At 47.6% G+C, this 24355-nt stretch overlaps 2 protein-coding genes across 7 annotated transcripts in view; one reads left to right on the top strand and one right to left on the bottom strand.

Moving 5' to 3' along the window:
* Nucleotides 1-1085: 1085 nt before the first annotated feature.
* On the bottom strand, nucleotides 1086-11506 carry Fam32a (family with sequence similarity 32 member A). Of its 2 annotated transcripts, none has more exons than XM_087202001.1 (4): nucleotides 11304-11506; nucleotides 11077-11215; nucleotides 9200-9253; nucleotides 1086-5836 (listed from the first exon to the last, which is right to left on the bottom strand). In XM_087202001.1, exons 1-4 carry the CDS (start codon nucleotides 11375-11377, stop codon nucleotides 5825-5827), a joined length of 279 nt encoding a protein of 92 aa, XP_087058127.1. In that variant the 5' UTR covers nucleotides 11378-11506; the 3' UTR covers nucleotides 1086-5824. The 2 variants fall into 2 exon arrangements, with proteins under 2 accessions (XP_087058127.1, XP_004873356.1); XM_004873299.3 differs by lacking the exon at nucleotides 1086-5836 and adding an exon at nucleotides 8119-9003.
* A 4313-nt stretch (nucleotides 11507-15819) lies between these two features.
* Cib3 (calcium and integrin binding family member 3) overlaps nucleotides 15820-24355 on the top strand; it is a 29979-nt gene continuing 21443 nt past the window's right edge. For 3 of the 5 annotated variants that reach the window (XM_021251120.2, XM_021251119.2, XM_087201997.1), the window contains exons 1-4: nucleotides 15830-16269; nucleotides 21492-21587; nucleotides 21684-21822; nucleotides 23970-24036. The gene's annotated coding sequence lies outside the window, so the exon portion shown is untranslated. Of the gene's footprint in view, nucleotides 16270-21491; nucleotides 21588-21683; nucleotides 21823-23969; nucleotides 24037-24355 lie in introns of all 5 variants that reach the window. The other 2 variants (XR_015447620.1, XR_015447621.1) reach the window with 2 other exon arrangements.

Genomic DNA, 24355 nt, shown 5'->3' with positions numbered 1-24355 from the left:
GGCCAAGTGGCCAGGTGCTGGGTGGAAAGCAGCGGCCCCAGGAACCCACTTCGTGGAAGACAGTTGTTAAAAGGGTGGGGTAGTGGGTGGTTTCCGGATGATTCAAGCGCATTACACTTAGTGTGCTATGTTTCTTCCATAATTATACTGCAGTGTATAATGAGACAATTACACAGCTCACCACAGTGCAGAGTCAGTGGGAGCCCCGAGCCGGCTTTCCTGCAGCTAGATGATTCCACTTGGGGTGATGGGCAGCAGTGACACCTCAAGTGTGTTGCTTACGTCCAGTCCACTCCCTAATCTCATTTTGGCTGCTGTCACTGCAGAAAATACTGTTTCACAAAGATAGGATGTTGAAAACGGGAGTGAGCTTTTCAATGCTTTTGTGGCAATCTCAGGATACTCCGTCCTGACATTAATCCAGAACACATGGAAGAGACATGACATTGTCTCAGACATGCTCTTAAGGCCTCCGGCATTTGTGATCTCATGCAGTCAATCCTCTAGCATGGACAAGGTCCATTCACCTGGTCTATTCACAAACAGGTCACGGGTACATTCCTTCCCACTTCGGTGGTCTTTGTGGTTGGGAAGCAATGTTCAAAGTCTTTTGGAAGCTGATGCACTGGCAGGGAGAAGAAGGCCCTGGCTCATTCTCCTTTAAAATCTTTGCTAATGTTTGAAACATGTCAAAAATCCCACTATTCACCCATTGCCCCCATAATTCCAGTTTGGCTTGAATGCCACTTCATCTGACAACTTGAGAACAGCTGTCATTTTCCCCTGAGGTGACTGAGTTCACTGAGCAGGCTGAATATGTCACACAAGTAAGTTTGTTTGTTTGGTTTTGGGCACCGGGGATCGAACTCTGGACCTCATGCTTGTGAGGCAGGCAGCGGAACCAGTGAGCTAAATCCCTGGTGTGTTTGTTTTTGAGATCTTGCTTTGTACTTCAGGCTGGCCTTAAGCTATGTAGCCCAGGCTGGCTTCAAACTCAAGGTGATCCTCCTGCCTCAGCCTCCTGAGTGCTGGGATTCAAGGAATGTGCCACCACATAGGAAACAGTAAGCAAGATTTAAAAAAAAAAATTCTTTTATTGGTACATTTTAGGTATACAATACATTTACATTTATCATTGGGTGCTTGAACCTGTACATGATGTATCTTAGTTCTTATTTTTTCCCCTATTACCTGTGCTCCCTTCACCCCCTCCACCCTTCCTTATTTACATAGATTTTGTTTCCTTTTTTTTTTCTTTTCTCATAATTTTTCCTTTCCCTTCTTCCCTTTCCCCTTCCCTTCCCACAAGCTGTACACCTTTGGACCTTTTCCTATTTCAAATTATCAATTATTCATTTTAACCATTTTCATCCTTATTTACACTTTCAGGTTCTCACACTAGAGAAACTATTTGGTATTTACACGTGTGTGTCCTATTTATTTCACTTAAGAGTATGGCCTCAATATGCATCCATTTAGCTATAAATGTCTCGTTTGTCATTCTTTATGGCTGAGTAGTACTCCATTTTATAAAAACCCACATCTTCTTTATCCAGTTTCCAGTTGATGGGCACTTGGGATATTTCCAAGCGGCAAACTGTGCCGCTATAAACATAGGTGCACATAGATCACTGTGGTAAGATTCTTTTAATTCTTTGGGGAAGATACCCAGCAGGGGAATAGCAGGGTCAAATGGGACTTCCAGCCCTAGTTCTTTGAGGTATCTCCACACTGATTTCCATAGTGGTCGCACCAGTCTGCACTCCCACCAACAATGGAGAAGGGCTCCTTTCTCTCCACACCCCCGCCAGCAATTGGTATTGGTTGATTTCTTGATAGCAGACATTTTTTCTGGGGTGAGATGGAATCTCAGCGTTGTTTTCATCTGCATCTCTCGAATGACCAGTGATGTTGAACATTTTTTCATATACTTATTTCCTGCTTTTACTTCTTCTTCTTCTTCTTCTTTTTTTTTTTTGGTACTGGGGATTGAACTCGGGACCTTGTGGTTACGAGGCAGGTGCCGGAACCACTGAGCTAAATCCCCAGCCCCTGCTTTTACTTCTTTGTCTGAGAAATGTCTGTTAATTTTAGATGCAGATTTCTGAATTGGGTCTTTGAATTTGGGGGGGGTCTGATTTTTTTCAATTCTTTATATATTCTAGATAGTAGACCTTTGTCTGAGGTAGAGCTGCTAAAATTTTTTTCCCACATTGTAGGTTGTCTCTTAGCTCTGTTGGTGGTTTCTCTTGCAGTGCAGAAATTTTTAATAAGATGAGATCCCAGTTGTTGATTCTTTCCACTAGTTCCTGTGCTACTGAAGTTTTGTTCATAAAGTCTTTTCCTATCCCAATGTCTTCAAGAGTTCTACCTAACTTATCTTCCAGAAAGTTTAGTGTTTCTGTCTTAATATTTAGATCTTTAATCCACTTTGATCTTAGTTTAGTGCATGGTGACAGGTATGCATCTAGTTTTAATCTTTGGCAGGTTGAAATCCAGTTTTTCCAACACCATTTATTAAATAGGCTATCTTTCCTCCAATGAAGGTGGTTGGCTCCTTTGTCAAAGATGAGGTGGCTAAAGTATTTCTGGAGTTGTTTCTGCATCTTCTAATCTATTCCACTGATCTTTGGGTCTGTTTCTTTGCCAGTACCATGCTGTTTTTATCACAGTAGCTTTGTAGTACAGTTTCAAGTTGGGGATTGTGATACCCCCAGCCATGTCTCTGTTGCCTAGAATTGCTTTTGATATTCTAGGTTTCTTCTGCTTCCAAATGAATTTTTGGATTGTTTTCTCTAGTTCTGTGAAGTATATTGTTGGAATTTCAATCGGCATTGCATTAAATCTATATAGTAGTTTTGGAAGTAAGGCCATTTTCACTATGTTGGTTCTTCCTACCCAGGAACAAGGGATGTCTTTCCATTTTCTTATATCCTCTTCGATTTCCTTCTTCAGAGTGCTGTAGTTTTCAGTGTAGAGGTCTTTTGCTTCCTTTGTTAGGTTGACTCCTAGATATTTCATTTTTTTAGATGCTATTGTAAAAGGAATTATTTCCCGAATTTCTCTCTCAATGAATCTGCTATTTGTGTATAAAAAGGCTATTGTGTTTTTTTGTTGTTGTTTTTTGGTTTTTTTTTTTTTTGGTACCAGGGATCGAACTCGGGTACTTGCGCTTGCAAGGCAAGCGATGGAACCACTGAGCTAAATCCCTGGCCCTAAAGGCTATTGTTTTTTGAGTGTTGACCTTGTATCCAGCTACTCTATTAAATCTGTCAATTAGGTCTAGAAGACTTTTGACTGAGTTTTTTTGGGTCTTCTATGTAAAGTATCATATCATCAGCGAATAATGACAGTTTAACTTCTTCCTTTCCTATCTTTATTCCTTTTATTTCTTTCTCTTTTCTAGTTGCTGTGGCTAATGTTTCCAGAACAATACTGAACAGGAGTGGTGATAGTGGGCATCCTTGTCTTGTTCCTGATTTTAGTGTTAAAGTTTTCAGTTTTTGACCATTTAGTATGATGTTGGCTGTTGGTTTTTCATAGATAGCCTTAATCAGGTGGAGATAAAGACCTTCTATTCCAATTTTCTGTAGGGTTTTTATCATGAATGGGTGTTGGATTTTTGTCAAATGCCTTTTCGGCATCTGTTGAGATGATCATACGGTTTTTGTCCTTGGCTCTGTTAATATAGTGTATTACATTTATTGATTTTCGAATGTTGAACCATCCTTGCATCCCTGGGATAAATTTGACTTGGTCAGGGTGTATGATCTTCTTGATGACCCTCTATATTCTGTTTGCCAGTATCTTGTTGAGGATTTTTGCATTTATGTTCTTTAGGGAGATTGGTCTGTAGTTTTCTTTTTGGGTTGGGTTTTTCTCTGGTTTTGGAATCAAAGTAACACTCGCTTCCAGGAATGAATTTTGGAGCCTTGCTTCCCTTTCAATTTCCTTGATGAGTTTAAAGAGTAATGGTGATAGTTCTTCTTTAAATGTCTTGTAAAATTCAGCAGTGAAGCCATCCAGACCTGGGCTTTTCTTTGTTGGTAGATTTTTTATTACATTTTCAATTACACTCATTGTAATTGGGGTGTTTAGGATTTCTATATCTTCTTCATTTAACTTTGGCAATTCATATGTATCTAGGAATCTGTCCATTTCTTCTGTGTTTTCCATTTTATTAGAGTACAGGTTCTCATCCAAGTAGGTATTGATGATCCTCTGGATTTCTGCTGGATGTGTTGTGACTTCACCTTTTTCATTCTTTTTTTTGTGTGTGTGTGTGGTACCAAGGATCGAACTTGGGTCCTTGCACTTGCGCAGCAGTCAGCGAAACCACTGAGCTAAATCCCAGGCCTGACCTTTTTCATTCTTAATTGCATGGATTTGAGCCTTTTCTTTCCTTTTTTTTTGATAAGGTTGGCTAAAGGTTTATCAATTTTATTTATTCTTTTGAAAAACCAACTCTTTGATTCATTGATTTTTTGTGTCGTTCTCTTAGACTCCATTGCATTGATTTCTGCTCTGATCTTTGTAATTTCCTCCTTGTACAAGCTTTGGGTTTGTTATGCTCTTCTCTTTCGAGGAGCTTGAGGTTCTGCATTAGGTTATTTAACTGAGTTCTCTCTGTTTTCCTAATATGGGCACTCACTGCTATGAATTTCCCGCACAGAACTGCTTTCGTTGTGCCTATAGATTCCTGTATGTTGTACTGGCATTATCATTTACTTGTAGAAACTGTCTAATTTCTTCTTTAATTTCCTCTGTGACCCATTTGTTAGTAAGCAAGTTTTGAAACCCATTCTGTATCACTGAAATGTGCTGCTAGTGTGACTGTCTTCCTGAAGGGAATCTCTGGAGCGGCTCTCTGACTTCATCGCCCCTGCCAGTGCCCTCACTGTAGAAAGCCACGTCCCTTCTGTGCATAGGAGAAGGCTCCTGGGCTCTGCCTGCATCCCCTTTGCAGTGAAGCCATCATTTAAGTAGGACCCTTGCCATTTTCTTTGAAATGCAGGTTTCTTTTCGTTGCATCTGCAGAGTCTTCTGCTGTCTCATCATTGGGTCTCCCCCTTTTCCAAGCAGCTGCTCAGTAAGGTTTGTGTTTTACTCATTTGGCTGGTTAGCTTGTGGACTTCCCAAAATGTGATGGAGGGCAGAGTGCAATTTGGGACAGGTGGATGGAAGTGTTCAATAAACTAACGGGTGGGTCACATGCAGGTTGCAAGAAGTGTTGGATTCTGACATACAGAGGACACCACCTCAAGCTTGACTGTCACTTGCCACTCACTCACTGCTGGGGTTTTTCAGTACTGGGGATCGAACTCAGGACCTTGCGCTTGCACAGCAGGTGCCGGAACCACTGAGCTAAATCCCTGGCTCCACTGCTGGGGTTTTGACCTGAGTCTGAGCAGTGGATTTGTGCTGGTCACTGTGCAGCTGGACCTCTGTGCTGATGCTCATCTGTGTCTGCAGCTGCTCCCCAGTGCTAGCATGACCACCTCAGCCCCACCTCAGGTCCTCAGCATCAGATTCTCATATGGTGCCTGCCACCCAGATCCCTCACATGCACAGTTCAGGGCAGGGGCCTCGGCCTGTGAGAATCTAATGCTGTTGACCTACAGGAGGCGGAGCTCAGGCTATGATGGGGTTGGCTGGAGACACAGAGGAAGCCTCCTCATCACCCACTGCTTACCTCCTGCGCCGCCCGGTTCCTCAAGGCCACAGACCTGGGGTGGGACCCCGATCTAGTCCATGTGTCAACTGCAATCTCTTGCTCCAGATTGTGCAGGGGTTTTTTCAACCAGTATTTTTAAACTCTTCTCGCTCATTTTCCACACTGGAAGAAATGAAGAGAACCCTGTCTTACTCCTCGGGGCAGTGCCGAGATGGGGTGATGCACAGATGCAGTTGTTAGCAAACAGGACCAGGGGCCCCTGTGCAGGGCTCATAGTTGAGACTTCTACATTCAGCACTGTCACCAAGCGGGCGGGCGCCGGGTCCAGGACAAGTGACACTCTGAGGGCTTTCCTGCCGCTTTTCCCCACTTTTCTTCTTCCTGCCCGTGGGTGCTGTAACCGAGCATGCTGACAAAGTTCTTATTCGTCCCTGTCTGTGCAGAGGCACTGCTGTGTGGAGCGGCTCCCGCTGTCTTCTGCTGACCTCATTGCCTTGCCTTGCTCCTTAACAGCATTTTGAGCACTTGCTCTGAAGTAAGTTTCTCCCATGAGAGTCTAGTCCCTGACAACGCTGACAGGAAGCAGAGCTCAGGCAGTGAGGGGCATGAGTGGAGCGGCCAGAAACAGAGGGAGCTTCCAGTTCCTAACTGGGACCCCTGGTTTCAGACCTTTTATTAAAAGACAGCCCATTAGACATCTTTCCAGCTGAGTGCCATGGTCCACGTCTCTGGTCCATGGTCACAAGTTTGAGGCCGCCCTTGGCGATTTAGTGAGATCCTATCTCCAAATGCAAAATAAAAAGGGCTGGGGTGCAGGAAACCAGGGTCCTACTTGGCAGTTTCTCTCCACCAGCCCCCACTGCCTTTAGTATTATATTCTTTTCTTTCTTTTTTTCAGTACAGAGGATTGAACTCAGGACCTTGTGCTCATGAGGCAGGTGTGGTGCCACTGAGTTAAATCCCTGGCCCTTGTATTCTTCCTTTTTTTTTGGTACAGGGGATTGAACTCAGGACCTTGCACTTGTGAGTAAGGCAGCAGAACCACTGAGCTAAATCCCTGGCCCTCTTCCCCTTTTTTTGAGACAAGAGTCTTGCTATGTAGCCCATGCTGGGCTCGAACTTGTGGCAATGCTGCCTCAGTCTCCCGAATGTGGGGCTGACAGGCATGCGATACCACATAGGAGTGTTTATACTTAAAGTAGAAGCCAGTTTTGGCTCTGCAGCACCAGAGACACCACACCACAACCTTTGCTGCATACCAGGGTCATGGGGGAGCTCTGAAAAATCCCAGAAACCACACCCACCCCAGGTCAACTCAAACTCTAGATGTGGTGTTGGATGTGTGTGCTTTGTATGGTAATAGAAATTTAACCCAGGGACTTTGTACTGAGCTACATCCCCAGTGCTTTTTAAACATTTTAAAACTTTGAGACAGGGTCTTGCTAAGTTGCCAAGGCTGGGCTCGGGCTTGCAATCTTTCTGCCTCAGCCTCCTGAGTGCTGCAGCATCATCCATGGTTCTCAGTGCTCCCCGAAGCCAGCATGTAGCAGACCCTGAGATCTGAAGCCATGGGCTCCAAGCGGTGGCCAGGTCAGCACCACCTCCTGACACCCATGTCTGTCTGTTCTTCCCAGACCCTGGGTTCAGCCACACAGCCATTTTTCGGTTTTGAGACAAGGTCTCAAAAGGTGTAGTTCAGGATGGACTTGAACTCACTAAGTAGTCCAGGCTGGCCTTGAACTCACAGCAATCTTCCTGCTTCAGCCTCTTGAGTGCTGGGATTACAGGTGTGCACCACCATACCTGGCAAGCCAACAACTTCTATGACTGTGTGGAGAGGTCCCAGAAGTGAGACGCCATCTGGACTTCCTGGCCCAAAGACCCAGCCAGGAGTCAGTCCACACACTGGAGGAGGAGAAGCCCCATTATAAGCCATGAGGCTCTGCAGTGTTTACAAAGAAATGGATTATTTATCTCAGTGCCACACAACTTTTCTAAAGCCACGCTCCAGACCACAGGCTTCTAACTGGAAAAGGTCCCACACTGCCAAGCTGAGCCTGGTACCTGTCATCCCAGCACTCTGGGAAGCTGAGGCAGGAGGATGGAAAAGTTCAAGTCCAACCTGGGTATCCTAGTGATTTGGCTAGACCCTGTCTCAAAATACAAAAGGCTGAAAATAAAGCTCGGTGCAAAGGCCCTGGGCTTCATTCCCAGTAAACAAAACAAACCTGGCGAACCACCGTTCTAGAAGGTTCTGGAAGAATCTGACAGTGAGCCCACCTAGACAGGAGTACAGGTAGAGCATCCCAAAGCCAAACTCTGAGGTGTTCCAAAATCCCATACCTTTCTGAGCTCTGATGTTGTGATATAAGTGGAGAATCCCACACTATGGAACTGTTTCACGCACACAATTATTAAAATATCACATAAAACTACACCATGTGTACGTCCCAATTCACAGTAAGTATATTTATTATGCACTGCAGAATACACTAATAAAAATACCCCACGAAATGACCCTGGGGTGTCGGGGTGGGGCGTGTGAAACAGGACGACCTATCTAAACCTGGGTTCCCTCTCCCAGATGCCTCATTATGTACATGCAAATATCCCAACCCAAGATCTGAAACCCAGGCCACTTCTGATCCCATGGATTTTGGACAACAGCTGTTCAACGTGGACTTCACTGCTCTCCACTGCAGACTGTGGCGTAACCAGTGTGCCATCTACTGTTTTCCAAGTGAGTAATAATTCTGCACTGTGCCCACCCCATCACAGAGCTGTGCCAGGTGGGCAGCGTCACTGTGGCAGACACCGGTGCTGGGGACTTCGTGTTGGCCCAAGTGCAGGAGACAGGGCCAACATCTGCCCTGGCCTTGTGGTCGCAGAGGCCACAGCCTGAGGACAGCGTGGGTCCCACGCCGGAGAGCACCCACGGGGCTGGTGGCACCAGCTCCTCACTCCAGGAGTCTGTCACCCCAGCGACGGCAGCTGGTGGCCTGGGCATGAGGCGCGACTGGGGGTGCTTTTCCATGGCAATCACCCTGGAATGACCCTGACCTCTGGAGAATCCCCAACTTTCCAGTGCAACCTAACTGGGGTTCTCCTCTCTGTGCTACTGAGCAAATCAACATGGAGGAAAGGGACAGTCAGTGTGGTTTTAATCAGGTTCCAGGACAAAAGGACAGTTTCTGAGAGCTCCGCCTCAGCGGGGCAGGTGCAGGGCAGTGTGGCTGAAGTTTCCAGAAGACTCTGCAGGCCTACTTGGTCCAGCTGACTTTGGGGATGTCATAGTGCTCGGTAAGGGTGTCCAGGTGCCTGTTGAAGTCCTGGGGAGCACAGACGCCACGTGGCCTGAGCCCAGCAGGACATGGGGACAGCGGCACCGAGGTGCCCACCTCCCAGCCTGTCTCTGTAGGGCGAGGCCCCCTTCCCAGCCGCTTTTCATCCGTGCAGGGTCTGGGAGGTGCGGGCCTGTGGGTAAGCCCTGTCCCCCGACCTCCCAGGGACTCCTCCACCACTCACCTCCACGCGCTGCTTGTGGGTTTTGGATGCTTTCTTCAGGATCCGCTCCATTTGCTGAGGAGAGAGGACATGGGTGGTGAGTTGTAGGCTCAGGTAGGCACAGGCCCCGGTTGGGGTCCCAGGCTGCACCCCTGCGGGCCACCCCAATGGGGAATCTGGCTCAGTAGCCCTTTGGGAAGAAGGCACTAGAACTAGGAAGGTGGGGTTAGGATAGACAGGATGGAAAACGGACACCAAAATACCCTTGGGGCAGCTCCAGTGCCCGGCTAGGCAGGGTGATTGTGATCCCAACGCTCCCCAAACACCGAACAGTAACCAGGATGGCGTGAAGGTTCCCAGCACCCAGCAAGGCTGCACTGAAGCCGGACACAGGGACCACCCAGACTCAGTCATTACACACTGGACACATGTGTCAATTTGTAACAGTAAAACCCCCAAAACAAGTCCAGATGTGTAATTTTTTTTGTTTTGTTTTGTTTTTTGGTACCGGAGATCGAACTCAGGTCTTTGTGCTTGCGCAGCAGGCGGCGAAACCACTGAGCTAAATCCCCCGCCCTCCAGATGTGTAATGTTAAGAATTGAAAACACCTGGACCACTTTCCCAATATGATTCTGGAACCCTTCCGCGCCATGACCTGCTGCATCCCTCATCCCTGACCCGGATGACACTGGCTCAGACTGGGACCCAGGGAGTCAGGAGGGACTTGGGGCAGCTCAGGGGGAGACCCCGGGCTCCATTAGAAAAGGAAGCCACATCGCCCGGCACTCACTGGCTGGGGACTGTGGCCAGCTCTCCGGGGGCCCTGTCACTGTGCTGACCAGGCTGACACTGAGCCACCCCCTGAACTCAACAGAGTGCAAGGCTGAAGCTGGGCGTGGTGGCACAGGCCTGTAATCCCAGCTCTCAGGAGGCTGAGGCAGGAAGATTGCCGAGAGTTTGAAGCCAGCTTGGGCTACACTGTGAGTTCAAGGGCAACCTGAGCTACAGAGTGAGACCCTGTCTCAAAAAACCCAAAAGAAACAATTAAAAAAATGGGCTGGGGATGTAGCTCAGTGCAAAGGCTGTTGGTTCAAACTCCAATACCACAAAAAATAAAATCAAACATCTCAGCTACGCTACTCCTCAGGGTTACAAGGGACAGAAGTGCTTCATTCTCTTCAGCCTCATCACAACCCTGTCAGGGCCACTCCAGGCCTACTTCCAGTGGATGCAAACCGACCAGAGTTACACCACTGAGTGGCAGAGACGGTGACGTCCCGGCCCATGCTGAGGAGCAAGCGCACCTGAACTTCGAGCACAACTGAATGAGATCCAAAACAGGCACCTGTCCTCAGTGTCACCTCTAGGGTCACAGCCAGGGTCAGGGACGCTCGCTCTGCAAAGAGGACATCTGGGGGTTGCTGCCCCGTGCACTGTGCGTGTGCAGCAGTCCTGCTCTCCAGCCCTAGACCCCAGCAGCACCCTAGATGTCTGCAGAAATGCGCTGGGCAGCGGGAGGGATCACCCCCAACCAGAACCGCTGGCCTAGGCTGAATCCTCTCTAGCATGACAGCCCCGCTTACTTCTGCTCTCCCCACCACCCAAGCGGATGCCTGATGGCCCCACGAGGTCGCCATGGAAACTGACTGCACCGCTCAGGTCGGCTGAGCGCCCGCCCCTAAAACGTCAACGGCGTCGCTTCACCCAAAGTCCCCTCCCTGTTGGAGGAAAGAACCATCCTGACTCCGGCAGATGGGGAAATCCAGGCCCGGAGAGAGAGGGCAGCCGGCGGCCTAGCGTCGCACGCAGCGGGCAGAGCCCGGGTTGCGCTCCGCACGGGGTAGCCCCGGAACCCGGACCCCCGCGAACCGGACCCTCCCCCGCCCCGCCGCCTCACCCGCTTCTCCTGCATCTTCTCGAAGGCCGCCTGCGCCGGGGTCCGCTTGTCCAGGCAGCGCCGCTTCTCCTCCTCGCTCTTTTTGCTCGTCCCCATCGCCTCCAGGAGCTTCGCCTTGTCCTTGTCCTTCTTCTTCTTCCTAGCAGAAGAAACGCGAGGGAGCCGGGTGAGGTCGACCGGGAATCGGTCACGGACGGCGACAGAACTCAGGGTCCCACGGGTCTCACCGCTTGGTTACGCCGAGGTCTGCGACGCCTTTCAGCTTCAGGGGCCCCTTCTGGACCTGCTCGTAGGCCTCCATGGCGCCAACCCACAGTTCCGAGAGCCGAATGCCACACTTCCTGTTTGCGCCGGGTATTTCTGCCGGAAGGCTCGCTCACGCCCTTCTGATTGGTCGAGCGAGGCGGCGCGCGTGCGTCCTTGAGCTCAGCCCTGCGCCACATTTCCGGTTGCGTGCTTGGTGGAGAGGCGGGCCCGTTCCTGCGCTGTTCATCCTGTCTGCTGCCACACTTCCTGTAGTGGCGCTCGCTTTTGCTCAGTTTTTAGGCGGGGTTGCCTAAAACTGGATACCTTTTTGAATGATGCCGTATTCTTTTTTACTGTGTTTTTTTTTTTTGGAAACAGGGTCTCGCTATGCAGTTCAGGCTATGAACTGTGTAGTCAAGGCTGGCCTTGAACTCGCAGCGATCCTGCCTCAGCCTCCCGAGTGCTGGGATTACAGGTGGGCACCACTACACCCGGCTCGTTTATTGTATTTTGAACGCTCGATAGATGACTGCACCTGATTTTGTATTTTAATCAGTGCACATTCGTTTTCAGGCTTTTGGTAGATGACAGTTTTATGAGAAATATGTCAGTGGTACATCAAAAACAAATATTAATTTTATGGAGGCATCTTTATATACAGTAAAGTGTACCCTTTTTTAAAATGTTACTTATTTTTCAAGTGACAGAATTGTGTACATTTATCGTAAAACATCTTTTGTTTTGGTTTTTTTTGGTACCAGGGATCGAACTCAGGAGCCTGTGCTTGCAACACAGGCGGTGCAACCACTGAGCTAAATCCCCAGCCCGTAGAACATCTTTTGAGATGTGTGTACATTGTAGAGTAACGAATATGCATTTTCTCACTTACTTTTGTGGTGAGAACACTTGAAACCTAAAATTTAAGAATATGGTACATTAGGGCCGGGGATTTAGCTCAGTGGTTCCGGCGCCTGCCTTGCAAGTGGAAGGACCCGAGTTTGATCCCCGGTACCAAAAAAAAAAAAAAATTCAGGCACGCTGAGGTGTACTCTCATGTTTTACAGATTTCAAACGAGATTGAAAGGCAAAAACCAGCCAGGTATGGTGGCACATACCCGTAATCCCAGCACTTGGGAGGCTGAGGCAGGAGGGTTACTGTGAGTTCGAGGCCAGCCTGGGGCTACATAGGGAGGTCAAGGCCAGCCTGAACCATATAATGAGACCCTCCCCGAAAAGCCCCTGTCCCCCCAAAAAAGAAAGAAAGGGAAAAACCACAGATAGGGAGGGGATTATATCAGCTGTTGTCAAGAGTTTAGGGCACTTTGGGCAGGGTAAGAAGTTCTGGTGTAAGAAGGAGGTTGGGGCTGGGTGCAGTGGTGCACACCTGTAATCCTAGCTACTTGGGAGGGTCACAGATTCAAGGCCAGCCTGGGCAATTTAGCGAGATCCTGTCTAAAATAAAAAAATAAGCAGCCGGGGATTTAGCTCAGTAGTGCCACGGCTGCCTTGCAAAGCACAAGGTCCTGAGTTCGATCCCTGGTACAAAAAAAGGGGGGGGGGCCTGGGATGTAGCTCAGGGGCACTGTACCTGCCTGGCAAGCACAAGGTCCTGAGTTCGATCCCTGGTACAGGAAATAAAAAAAAAATAATAAAGGAGCTAAGGATGTAGCTCAGCACTGCCTGGGTTCAATTCCCAGTTCAGGGGAAAAATGTATGTAGGTTCTCTTTCTGCTGGGCTTGCTCCTGATGCCTTCATAAGTTGAAGCAGAATTGTGGCACCATTCAGGTTTCCCCAGAAAAAAATGTGTTCTCAACCTCTCTTGCTTCGAGGCTTCAGCAGAGAAAAATGTTGCACAGAGCATGGTATAAAATCTGACTTCCAGGACTTAACTTGGTTTTTTATTCCCAATGCCACAAGTGAATTGTTTCTGGAATAAGGAGAACGATTATTGTGACCCACACATGATTCTAGTTATCTTTCCTCTTATCCTTTTAAACATTTTCTAAACATGGGAGTTAGTCATCTCCCTGTGGCCCTGGAGGGAATGCTGCCGGGTCCCGGAGCCCTCTCCTTTTTATGCTGCATTGCGTAGCCCCTAAGACAACTCAAGAACTGTACTGTGCAGGGGTCAGGGATTTAGCTAAGCAGTCCCGCCACCTGCCTCGCAAGCACAAGGTCCCAAGTTTGATCCCCGGTACCAAAACAAAAAAGAATTGCAACGTGCAGGACTGATGGGAGAATGGCCTCTCCTTGTCCTTGCTGGGTGGCTGGGTGGGCCAGGTCCCACCCAGAGCGCTGCATCCCCATGGGTGGGTGGACATACAGGATGATGGCAGGGTGTGTAACTAGTGTTGGGTAACTAAAAAGTAACTTAGTGGTGGGTAACTAGTGATGTGTAACTAGTAATGGGTAACTACTGGTCGGTAACTACTGGTAGATAACTACCAATGGGTGACTAGTGGGAGTAACTAGCAACGGGCAACTTGTAATAAGTAATGGTAACTGGTGATGAGTAACTAGCGATGGGTAGCTAGAAATGGGTAACTAGCCACAAGTAACTAGTGGTAGTGGGGGTACCTAGTGGTGGGTAACTAGTGACAGGTAACTAGCAATGGGTACCTAGTGATGGGTGCCTAGCAATGAATAACTAGTAGTGGGTAACTAACAAGGATAACTAGCAATTTAAGTGACAATGGGTAACTAGTGAGGGTAACTAGCAGTGAATGAGCTCACCAAGTTCTAGCTGCTCCTGGCACTGGGGGCAACTTCCTGTCCCCCTTCCCCCATAGAAGTCTCCTTGTCCCATTCCTAGTTAATGGCTCTGCCCTGTCCCCGGCTACTTCCGGTCTACTCTGTCGCCATAGACAGCTTGATAACTGCAACGTGCAGAACTTGATGGGAGAACAGCCTCTCCTCTCCCTTGCTGGGCCTGCTGCCCCAGGGAAGAGGGGACACAGGCTGGCTCCTGTCCCCTCATGTCCCCACTTGGGTGTTTACGATAGAGTGGAAAAGGAAGAAGTAAGAGAGTAAGTTAATTTGTGAATTTGTGTGTGTGTGGGGGGGGTACTAGGGGATGAACTTGGGGCTTTTGTACAGAGATATATCCCCAACCCATTCTTTAAATTTAAAATTTTGAGACAATGCCTCACTACGTTGCTCGGGCTGGGCTCCGACTTGCCATCCTCCTGCCTCAGCCTCCCTCTCAAGCCTCTCTCAGCTTGAGAATAAGATAATTTCTCAGGCCGGGAATTTAGCTCAGTGGTTCCACCGCCTGCCTCACAAGTGCAAGGTCCCGAGTTCAATCCCCAGTATGAAAAAAAAAAAAAGTGGGGAGAATAAGATAATTTCTTTTTTTTTGGTTTGGGGATCGAACTCGGGTCCTTGTGCTTTCGAGACAGGCGGCGTAACTACTGAGCTAAATCCTCGGCCCAAGAATTCTTCATCTTCAATGGTTCTGGCTGATTCTCCTCTGTGGTTGCTCTTCCACGCTTCCAGCACAGGCCCAAAACTGGGGCCGCTGACCACAGAGGGGGACGTCCATGGCAGAGAGCTGAATGAACCTCTCTTTTGGCAAGCGGGTTGTCTCCGCCACTGCCTCACAGCCAGAGAAGCCGACACGCTCTGTGCTGCACACGTGACCCTGGATCTGCACGCCTGCTCCCAGCGTGGCTCACCGCTCCTTCCTCAGCCCCTGCACGGCCCGCTGTGTCCCGAGGCCTCTTTACTTCCGTGGGTGTCACGTTGGACAGGAGCCAAGACGGCACTAGCACAGCTCGGCTCCAGTGGGCTCCACCCAGTGCCGAAGAAACCTCACAGGCTGATGTCCACACACCTGCAGGCCCCGGCTCCGTCACCACCTCCACGCCACGTCCTCTAAATGCCCCCGTCATCCCCTCCAGTGTGGGCCAGGCCCAGGCCTCTGAACGGTCTGAGAATCAGGAACCGACACACACTTCTCCCCGGCGCCCGCCCCGCCATGTCTGGTGCTGGGTTGGGACCTCTCGCCCTCTGTGTGTCCTCCGCCTCCTCAGCAAAGCCTCCCTCCTGGTCTCTGACTTCTCCTAACTTGGCTGGCCTGGCTGAGGGGCCGAGAGCGGGAGGAAGGCCCCGGAACGCATGTCCTCTGTGAATCACAAGCAGGCGGTAGCCTCCCTCGAACTTCTCTCGTGGTGGGGACACGCGTGGTTCCTCGAGGACCCGCACGTGCAAGGCCCGGTCCAGTGCAGCATCACTGGGAGGTGCTGGGGACCTGGAGGAGCTGGGTCTCCTGGGGGCCTTTATGTCATGGGGGCCTGGGCGGGGCGGGGAGCCTTCGTCTGTCAGCAGTCCCTCCTCCTGCCTCAGCCTCCTGAGTAGCTCGGCTCACAGGTATGCTCCACTGTGCCCAGCTGTACATTTTACATCTGACAACTGTTGTGCAAATCGTGCTGGCGAGGGCTTTTTTTGTGGGGGGGAGGGGAGCAGGAGGAGGAGGAGGAAAGAGAAGCAGCACGGGTCCGAGTCTGCAGTGTGGAGGCGGCGGTAGCTGCCTTTCCCAGTCTCGCCTGCAGGGCGCAGCAGCAGCTGCCTGCGGGGCCGCAGTGCGGGCTAACGCAGAGGCGCAGGGACCTCTGGGAAGATGGCGGAGCGGAGAGTGGCGGTGACACAGCTTCTCTGAGATTTGGAGTCCGGACGCTGGGATATAGCCCCGTGAGGAAGAGAAGAAGGAGGGACGTGGGTCCCGGGACCCAGCAGGGATCTGAAGCGAGAACTGAAGCCCACGGGAAGAGCGGAGAGAGAGACCTGACGCAGAAGGAGGGCGAGCCCGGGCCTGACTCGCTGTGGGAGGGGCTGGGCCCTGCGGACGCCCGGGCTGCTGGCGACGGAGGCTCGGCGGAGAGGCCTGCGGTGCGGAGCGGCGCGCAGCGAGGACGCGGCGGACGGCTGTGGCTGGTGACTTATTTGGGGTAGGACGCCCCCCACAGGATATAGGGGAAGAGATGTAACGCTCCACATGCTAAATGTCAGATAGGCCGAGTTCGTGTTTCCCCAGAGTCGAAGGATGAATTCCGAGGAACAATGGAGGTTAAGAATAGGAAAATTGGGCCGGGGATTTAGCTCCGTGGTTTCGCCGTCTGCTGCGCAAGCGCAGGGACCCGAATTCGATGCTCAGCACCAAAAAAAAAAAAAAAAAGAATAGGAAAATTTGGGCCAGGGATTTAGCTCAGTGGTTCCAGCGCCTGTCTCGAAAGTGCAAGGTCTCCCCCCCCCATAGGAAAATTTATTGGGGAATAGGAATGGGAAATAAGAATGGCGAATAAGAATAGCTCCTGACAGGAGAGGGGTTGCCAATGAGTCCAACATGGGTAAAATTATAATCAGCCGAGGGCCGGGGATTTAGCTCAGTGGTGCTGCCGCCTGCCTTGCAAGCCCAAGGTCCTGAGCTCGACCCCCGGTACCAAACAAACAAACAAACAAAAAACTATAATCAGCCAAAATGATTACAAATATAGTCGCTTAGGTAATATTGCCCCAAGAGTAACAAGATATATGGATGACATCATTCACCTTGCTGAGTAATCTGTAGTCTTAGTGGTCCCGGTGGGTGGAGGAGGGTGGCCCATCCCCAATGAGATAATGGCTACCTATATAGGGAAAGCCCCAGAGGCTGCAGATCTGGCCATTGTGACTTTAATATTCTTCAGATGCCCCTCCAGCCACAGCTTCGATGTTTTCTCCCCTGCATTGACTTCCAGGGCCCAGTCCTGCCCGACTGCCTACAATATTTCTGTCTAACTGAGCTGTCTATATCATTGCCCTCTCTAAAGAAGTATCCCTAACTGTGGTTAAGGGAGAAGGGGTGTAGTTTCCATACAACTGCCTTGGGCTGAGAAGGGCCAGTGTAGGGGAGACCGGAGTCAGGGGCCTTCTCCAGAGAGCTAATCTAATGGGCCTCAGATAGAAGTCATATTGTAAGTTAGCAGTTTTGAACTTTCTTTACAAGGTTGATCTGGTGGATCCCAGTAAAGGGAGTCTAACACATTTGTCATTAGTTCCATCATCTGCACGATCACTTGGAGTTTGACAGCCTCTAGGCAAGAATAAACAAATTTCCCTAGAAACTAGAGCATGTATAATCAAAGCATGCGCAATAGAATGGAAAGGCAAGTTGGGGAAAGAGCCACATTTAGAAACTGTTCTTAAGGGACTGGAGTGGCAGTTGTGACCCGCTGGCTCTTAGATCCCTTTACTAATGGAGGTTATCTGTAAGTCTAATATTTTGTCATAATGACTCATAACAGTGGTCAGCTACCGGTGTAGCTGGAAACTGCCGGAAGGGGCCAGCAATTGAAGCCCCTTTTTATATCTAACTTTATTACTGTGGCATTGTTTTTATACATCTTTTGGTTATTATTTTCTGCTGAATGTTTTAAGATCAAGTTAGAGTGAAACCTGTGTAAATCAGTATGAACCTGTTATTGTCTATCAAGGTCAGTTAAATCTCCTCAGGCATTACTTAGGAACCGTGCATAGAGCCTCTCTGCTCCCGTCAGTGTGAGCCGTCAGGATGGGTCATGGCCTTGCTTGACCATGTTGCTTTCAGTAAAAGGATGAGAGACTTTTCCCTCTTGGTGCCGTCCTTTGGCACACTTTACATTTGTTGATTTTTGTCTTCTGATGTTGAGCAATCTACTTGCTCAGGAGGTTGGGTGACTTACCAAAATTATAGGAATAGCCCCTTCCCTGTGATCCTGTGACCCTTGGACCATACTTAGCTATAGGCTTTCCTTTTCAGAGACTCAGGTAGCATATCTGAGAATAGTGGTCGTCCTGGCAAGATGTTCTGGGGAGAAATCAAGAAGAGCGAGGCAGTCCTCTGGGGACTCGGGCTGTGCCTCTTCTTTAATATCTATTTCTTTCTGAAACTGTTATTAAACTCATAAGGTTCTCCAGGAATGTTTTGTTCTATCAATGAACTCTGTGCTATGAAAACCAGTCAGCCTCATTCTTTTTTTTTCCTTGAATTCTTTAGTTGGTACATTTTAGGTATACAGTACGTTGACATTTATCACTGGTTGCTTGTACCTGTACATGATGTATCTTAGTTCTTATTTTTTCCCCATTACCTGTGCACCTTTCACCCCCTCCAGCCTTCCCTATGTACATAGACTTTGTTTCCATTTTTTTTCTTTTCTCATAATTTTTCCTTTCCCTTTCCTTTCCCCTACCCTCCCACCCCTTTGGACCTTTTCTTCCTATTTCAAATTATCAATTATTCATTTTAATCATTTTAATCCTTATTTACATTTTCAGTTTCTCACACTAGAAAAACTATTCGGTATTTACACATGTGTGTCCTATTTATTTCACTTAAGAGTATGGCCTCAATATCCATCCACTTAGCTATGAATGTGTCTAGTTTGTCGTTCTTTAAGTCAGCATCATTTTTGAGGGACATAAGAGGAGTTAATCTCCAATTCTGCCTGAGGACTGAAAGACAGATAAATTTGGTCTAAAACGTTTACATTTATTCTTTGAGAGTTTCAGGGTTAAACCTAGACCAGTTTTTTAATGTGGCCCAGAGATAAGTGAAGGTCAGCTTCACTCTGGAAGGGTGCTAGGGAAGAGAAACTCACCATTCTGGAAGGTTGGTCCTGGAATCCAGCAGCCACAGAGGAGGGCAGTGCCTTGGGCCAAACACTTAGAAACTGCCTTATTTCTCACGGGGAGGGCAGTGGAAAAGGGATAGAAGAATGACTCTAAGTATGGCACAAGAATTAAATCCTAACCATCTCAGGTGTAGAAAGACAAGATCTAGAGTTCCCAGGGTGAGTCTGCAATCCTTAGCAAAACTTGCTTCCAGGGCTGGAGATTTAGCTCAGTGGCGCCATGCCTGCCTCAGAAGCACAAGGTCCTGAGTTTGATCCCCGGTACAAAACAAAACAACAACATGCTTCCAGAGACAAAAACTATGATTGATTCCAACTGCATTGCCAAGCGGAAAATTAAGCCAATAATCAAAGAACCTGAATGGCTGATTTTTAGCCTCTTGAAAGAGAGTGAGAGAGAAAACAAAAGTGTTCATCAGGTTCCCAGGTTAAAATGTGGGCATCTGTCTTTTGGGTTTATTTATAAGCTGATAGAGGGGTCTTGCAATCTCAGTATAAGAAGCCTGTAATTCCTAGGAATCCCCATAGCTGTTTTTTGGGGTTTTTTTTGGACCTGGGTATCAAACTCGGGACCTTGTGCTTGCAAGGCAGGTGCTGGAACCACTGAGCTGAATTCCTGGCCCCGCTTAGCTGTTTTAGAGTCTTGGGCTATGGGAGGGAAAGAATTGGTTTAATTCTTTCCCCAGCCTTCAGGTTTCCTTAGATATGTTAAAGCCCAGATATTTTACCTCAAGGCTGCAAAGTTGTGCCTTAGATCTACAAACCTTATAACCCCTGCTAGAAAATTCAGCAGAGCAGGGTGCCTTAGCTAGAGAGCCCTTCTGAGGGGGCACATGACAGTATACCTTCTGCATATTGCAAGACTGACTTGGAAAAAACTATAGTATTTCCTTCTGTTGAATCAGGAGCTAGGGATATCCTTATCTTTTTCCTGATAAGTAGTTGACAATTTAAAATAATTGAAGGGCTTCTCATCTTTGTTAGATTATCAAGAATACGTTTCTGAAAATATCTCCTGTTTCAACCTCCTGTCTGGTAGGCAGGCCAGAGGGGGTCTTGTATAGCGACTGCTTGATTTTCAGTAGGAAGCAGCTGTTCCCCTAGCTACCTATCTTTTGACCTTCTAAAATTAAGATAATATTTATCTGTAAATGTAGTAGCAGCTTCTAATGAATGGGGGACATGCTTCCCTACAGTTAAAGTTGAACTTACTGATGGAGAAGTTTTCCCCCATTCTCTCTACACATTTGAGCTTGCCTAGCCCCATGCTACCTCACAAGCATCTCAGGAATTTTCTTTGTTCTCAGTTTTGTTACTTCTACCTCCCCACCAAATGTAAATGAGATGTGACTCCGTGCACTGTGTACTTGTTGTCTGAAATGCCTGATAGCCAATGAATTTGCTAAGCCCTTATGACCTGTACTCTTCATAACCAATGAAAAAGATGTAAAATGTCTGTAAGCAGCCCCTCTCCTGCAAGTATATCCTGCCCTGTTCTACCTCAAGGGGGCGTCGGTCAGTCTCTTGGAGTGTGAACTCAGGCTGACCCACTGGTGCTGAAAATAAAGCTTGCTTTTCACTTTGCCTCTGACCTATGCTTTCCATCCTCCGGAGCTGCCAAGAAGAGCTGTATTATGGAACCAAATTTTCCACTTCAGTAATACTGCTTGTCTCTCACTAGAAATCAGTATTTTTTTTCCCCTCAGTACCGGGGATCGAACCTCAGGACTTTGTGCTTGTGAGGCAGGCGTGGCGCCACTTAGCTAAATCCCCAGCCCATTTAAAAAAATATTTTTCCTTTTCTTTTCCTTTTTTTTTTCTTTCTGGTACTGGGGATTGAATTCAGGATCTTCCACTTTGCCAGGCAGGTGCGGCACCACTGAGCTAACTCCCTGGCATCAATGTTTGATTTAAGAGCAGCATCACATCTTTCTAATGTAGTTCATAGGTCTGAGTAAGTCCTCTAAAGACCTCAATGTACATATCAGGGTCATCTGAAAACTTTCCTAGATCTTGTTTGATCTGTTTGAGGTCACTGAAGGTAAAGGACACACAAACACAGGTAGTCCCATATTTGCCATTTGTTTACTGTCCTTGAGGGGCTTAGAGAAAATCAGCTAAAGATGGCTATAATCCAGTAGAGGCTTCCATTATAGCTGGTTTAGAAGCCTCACTCTGGGGCGTTTTTTTTTTGGTACTGGGGATCGAACTCAGGTCCTTAGTTTTCGAGGCAGGTGGTGGAACCACTGAGCTAAATCCCCAACCCAAGAAGCCTCACCCTTAGCATTGGAAAGAGAAGCAAAGGAAACTTCAGGCTCAGTAATAGTGAATGTGGCTTTGATTAAAGTTACTTTGGAAACCTTGTCCTCAGTCTCTAAAGGGAGAGGAAGAGTAGCTTCAAGCTCAGGGATAGTGGATTGTGCCTTAAAGGCTAGAAATGTCCAGCCCCGCACCCCCCTTACATTTACATTTTGAAAATAAGGATTATCTCTTTTTTTCCCCCTGTACTTGGAATTCAGCTCAAGACCTTGCACTTGCCAGGCAGGCGCAGAGCTGCTGAGCTACGTCCCTGGCCCCAGGATTATCTCTTAATGCAAAGAAAATCTGAACATAAGGTAATTGTGACCAGTTTCTCTCTTTTTTACAATAGAATTGTAGTTGTGAAATAGTATCATAATCAATACTTTACTCACTATTTCATTTGGCTCTAGAGGGTAGGCAGATCATACAGCTTTGGCATTGAGTTCGCAGAAGAAATCCAGAGAGAATGGTGTCCCTTTAATTTCTGTTGATCTCTATATCCTCAAAATGGGGCACCCCGGAGCAGGTGGCAGCCTCTGGAAGTGGAAGGTAGGTTGGGTGGGACTATCTGTCTTTTACCCGCTCTTGGCCCTTTCTTCCCTGGGACCCCACACTCCTAACCCTAAAGCACAAGCTACAATTGATTCCAGCTGTAACGGCCTTGTTTAAGGAAGGAAGCATTGCTAGCAAAATTAAACTGATAATCAGGAGATCGAAACTATTGCTTTCTAATTCTCTGAGCGAGGAAAATAGATCAGTGGATAAATTAGAGCACTTCTTAGTCTGCAAAAGAGATCATCACCTCTAGAGATAGGCAGAGTCAAAGTAGTGGCCAGGAGTTTCCACCCTGGGCCTGGGGCAAAGCTCCTGAGACATCTGTGTTATTTGCCTAACCTCCTGGCCAGTCCTCCTCTGGTAGGACAAGGCTGAGTTTTATTTAAAGTTTAGTCTAAAACTTCTGTGTCTCTGAAGCTTCACAGGTTAAACTTATACTCAGCCTAGCAGCCACAATCACATTTATAACTTAACTATGCAAGGAGGAGAAAGGCTTACTAAAATCCCTTTTTTACTTAGCATACATAAGGCTCCTCTGTTAGTTGTTCTCCTCTGTGAGAAACTTGTTGCAAGCTGCCTCATCTTAACTTCCTGGAGGGAGGTATGGTCTAACAGTAAGGAGTTCTAAAGTTAATTCCCTATGAGTTGGAATGGAAAAAAACTTAGAGAGTTTTCTAACTAAGAGAAAAGTCCAAACCTGTAGCTCAACTAATAATGGAGGCTTACTGAGAGAGCTCTAACAGTGTCATCTCTGGTCACTCTGGGACAGATAATACCAGAATCACTGAAAGAGTTACCTTTCACCTCACTGAGGAGTGCAGGTTAGAGATGATAGTTATGTGGAGATTTTCTGTTGATTACATTATCCGGCTATCAGGCTCTAGCTTCCACTGATGGACCTTTGAGTATCTGCCAGAGAGCAGCCCTGGCCATGACCCCTCACCTTTCACCTCAATTTTCACTAGTTCCACGCAATTAGATCTGTCTCTAGAAAGGAATCCAGCTGCCCATCTGGTCAACATTCCATCAGCCACTGGCTTCTGTGAGGATGGGGATTCAACAGAGGGTCTGGGAAAACCTGTCCTCTGCTTTAAGAGTGGCAGCTGCCCTAAGGGCATTTAACTAGCTGGCAGAGTAGCTACTGTTTGAATTCTATAAGGGACAGATAAAAACCCTAAGCTGTCTAAAAACTCAAAGAAATTATTACATAGCATCTTACTGTTATAAAGAATCCACTTAGGACCGGGGATTTAGCTCAGTGGTTCTGGTACCTGTCTTGCAAGTGAAAGGTCTGAGTTTGATCCCCAGTACCGCCCCCTAAAAAAATAATCCACTTGTCAAAAAAGGCTTTTGTGGGGCTGGGGATTTAGCTCAATGGCACTGCCTGCCTCGAAAGTGCAAGGTCCTGAGCTTGATCCTCAGTACCAAAAAAAAAAGGCTTTTGAGGGCATTTAGCTCAGTGTGGTGTCATGCCTGTCTTGCAAGTGCAAGATCCTAAGTTTGATCCCCAGTAGCACAAACGGCTTTTGAAAGGAAAATTTATTCCAGTAAACAGAGACTAAAATCAGAGTCTAGCAGCTAACTGGGAAAAGCCAAGTTTATTACATCTGTGTGTGGATGGGCTGACAGTGGGAGAGATAGTGTCAGCTATCTGGGAGAGATTTCATCCATGAGAGGATGAGCTAACACCAGAAATGAGAGAGAGATTATCCATTAACTGGGAAAGGAAATAGCCGTATGTAAGTTTTGAAGGGGCTAAGGAATCTGGGGTGAAATACTTATGACTTGGATGTCCAAGGACAGTCTGCTCAGGTGTGTACAGAATTACTGGACTTCTTGGCACCAGGGGGGTTGTATACTACATTTTAAGTCCATTTTCCCTGTTTACCAAGGAGCTGCTGTTGTTTGCAGACAGCAGCCTGTTTGCTTTGTCTTGTTGAATTAAGGCAGGCCTGACACATAGCATCTTACAAGTTCACAGCCAAAGTTTCACAGTCTACAATTTATTTGCAAAAATATTTTTCTCCTCTACATATATAAATGATGAGAACCAGAATTAGAGAGGAGAGAGAGAAGATTGGGGTTCTCCCTTAAACTAAATGTGTTCCTCATCTAAGATGACTTTTTTTTCTTGGTACCAGGGATTGAACTCAGGACCTTGTGCTTGCAAGGCAGGTGTGGTGTCACTGAGCTAAATCCCCAGCCCAGGTAAGATGACTTCTTTACCTTCAGCATTAACAAAATGCTCATTTCTATGGGCTCAACTGAAAGGTCCTTAGTGGGAATATGTTGGGGTAGTTTTAGAGATCCTTCTTTCTCGTAATTTTACATGCCTCTATACAGAAACTGTAACATCACTGCTTCTTGGCCTTTTGGCTAAGATCAAGGAAACTGTAAAGTGTCAGGGAGAGATCAGAAATGAGACCAGGAAAGGCGATGTTTTTCATCTCATGCTTATGGTAAGTTATTGAGACAACTTGCTCCTGAGTCATCACTCTTAGCCTGGAAAAGCAAGAATGGGAAATCT

This window comes from Heterocephalus glaber, unplaced genomic scaffold (genome assembly GCF_053883595.1).
Source record: "Heterocephalus glaber isolate CG9 unplaced genomic scaffold, H.glaber_assembly_v1.0 deba00001761, whole genome shotgun sequence".
Taxonomy (NCBI): Eukaryota; Metazoa; Chordata; class Mammalia; order Rodentia; family Bathyergidae; genus Heterocephalus; species Heterocephalus glaber.
The sequence above is the reverse complement of the archived record's forward strand: the minus strand, read 5'-3'. Positions and strand labels throughout refer to the sequence as shown.

Excerpts from the sequence above, each read along its gene's own strand:
- Fam32a (XM_004873299.3), bottom strand. The coding sequence starts at position 11,377 with ATGGAGGCCTACGAGCAGGTCCAGAAGGGGCCCCTGAAGCTGAAAGGC. Across the intron at positions 9,254-11,076 it reads AGAAGATGCAGGAGAAGCGG|CAAATGGAGCGGATCCTGAA; the intron begins GTGAGGCGGCGG and ends CTCTCTCCTCAG. Across the intron at positions 9,004-9,199 it reads CCCACAAGCAGCGCGTGGAG|GACTTCAACAGGCACCTGGA; the intron begins GTGAGTGGTGGA and ends TGTGCTCCCCAG.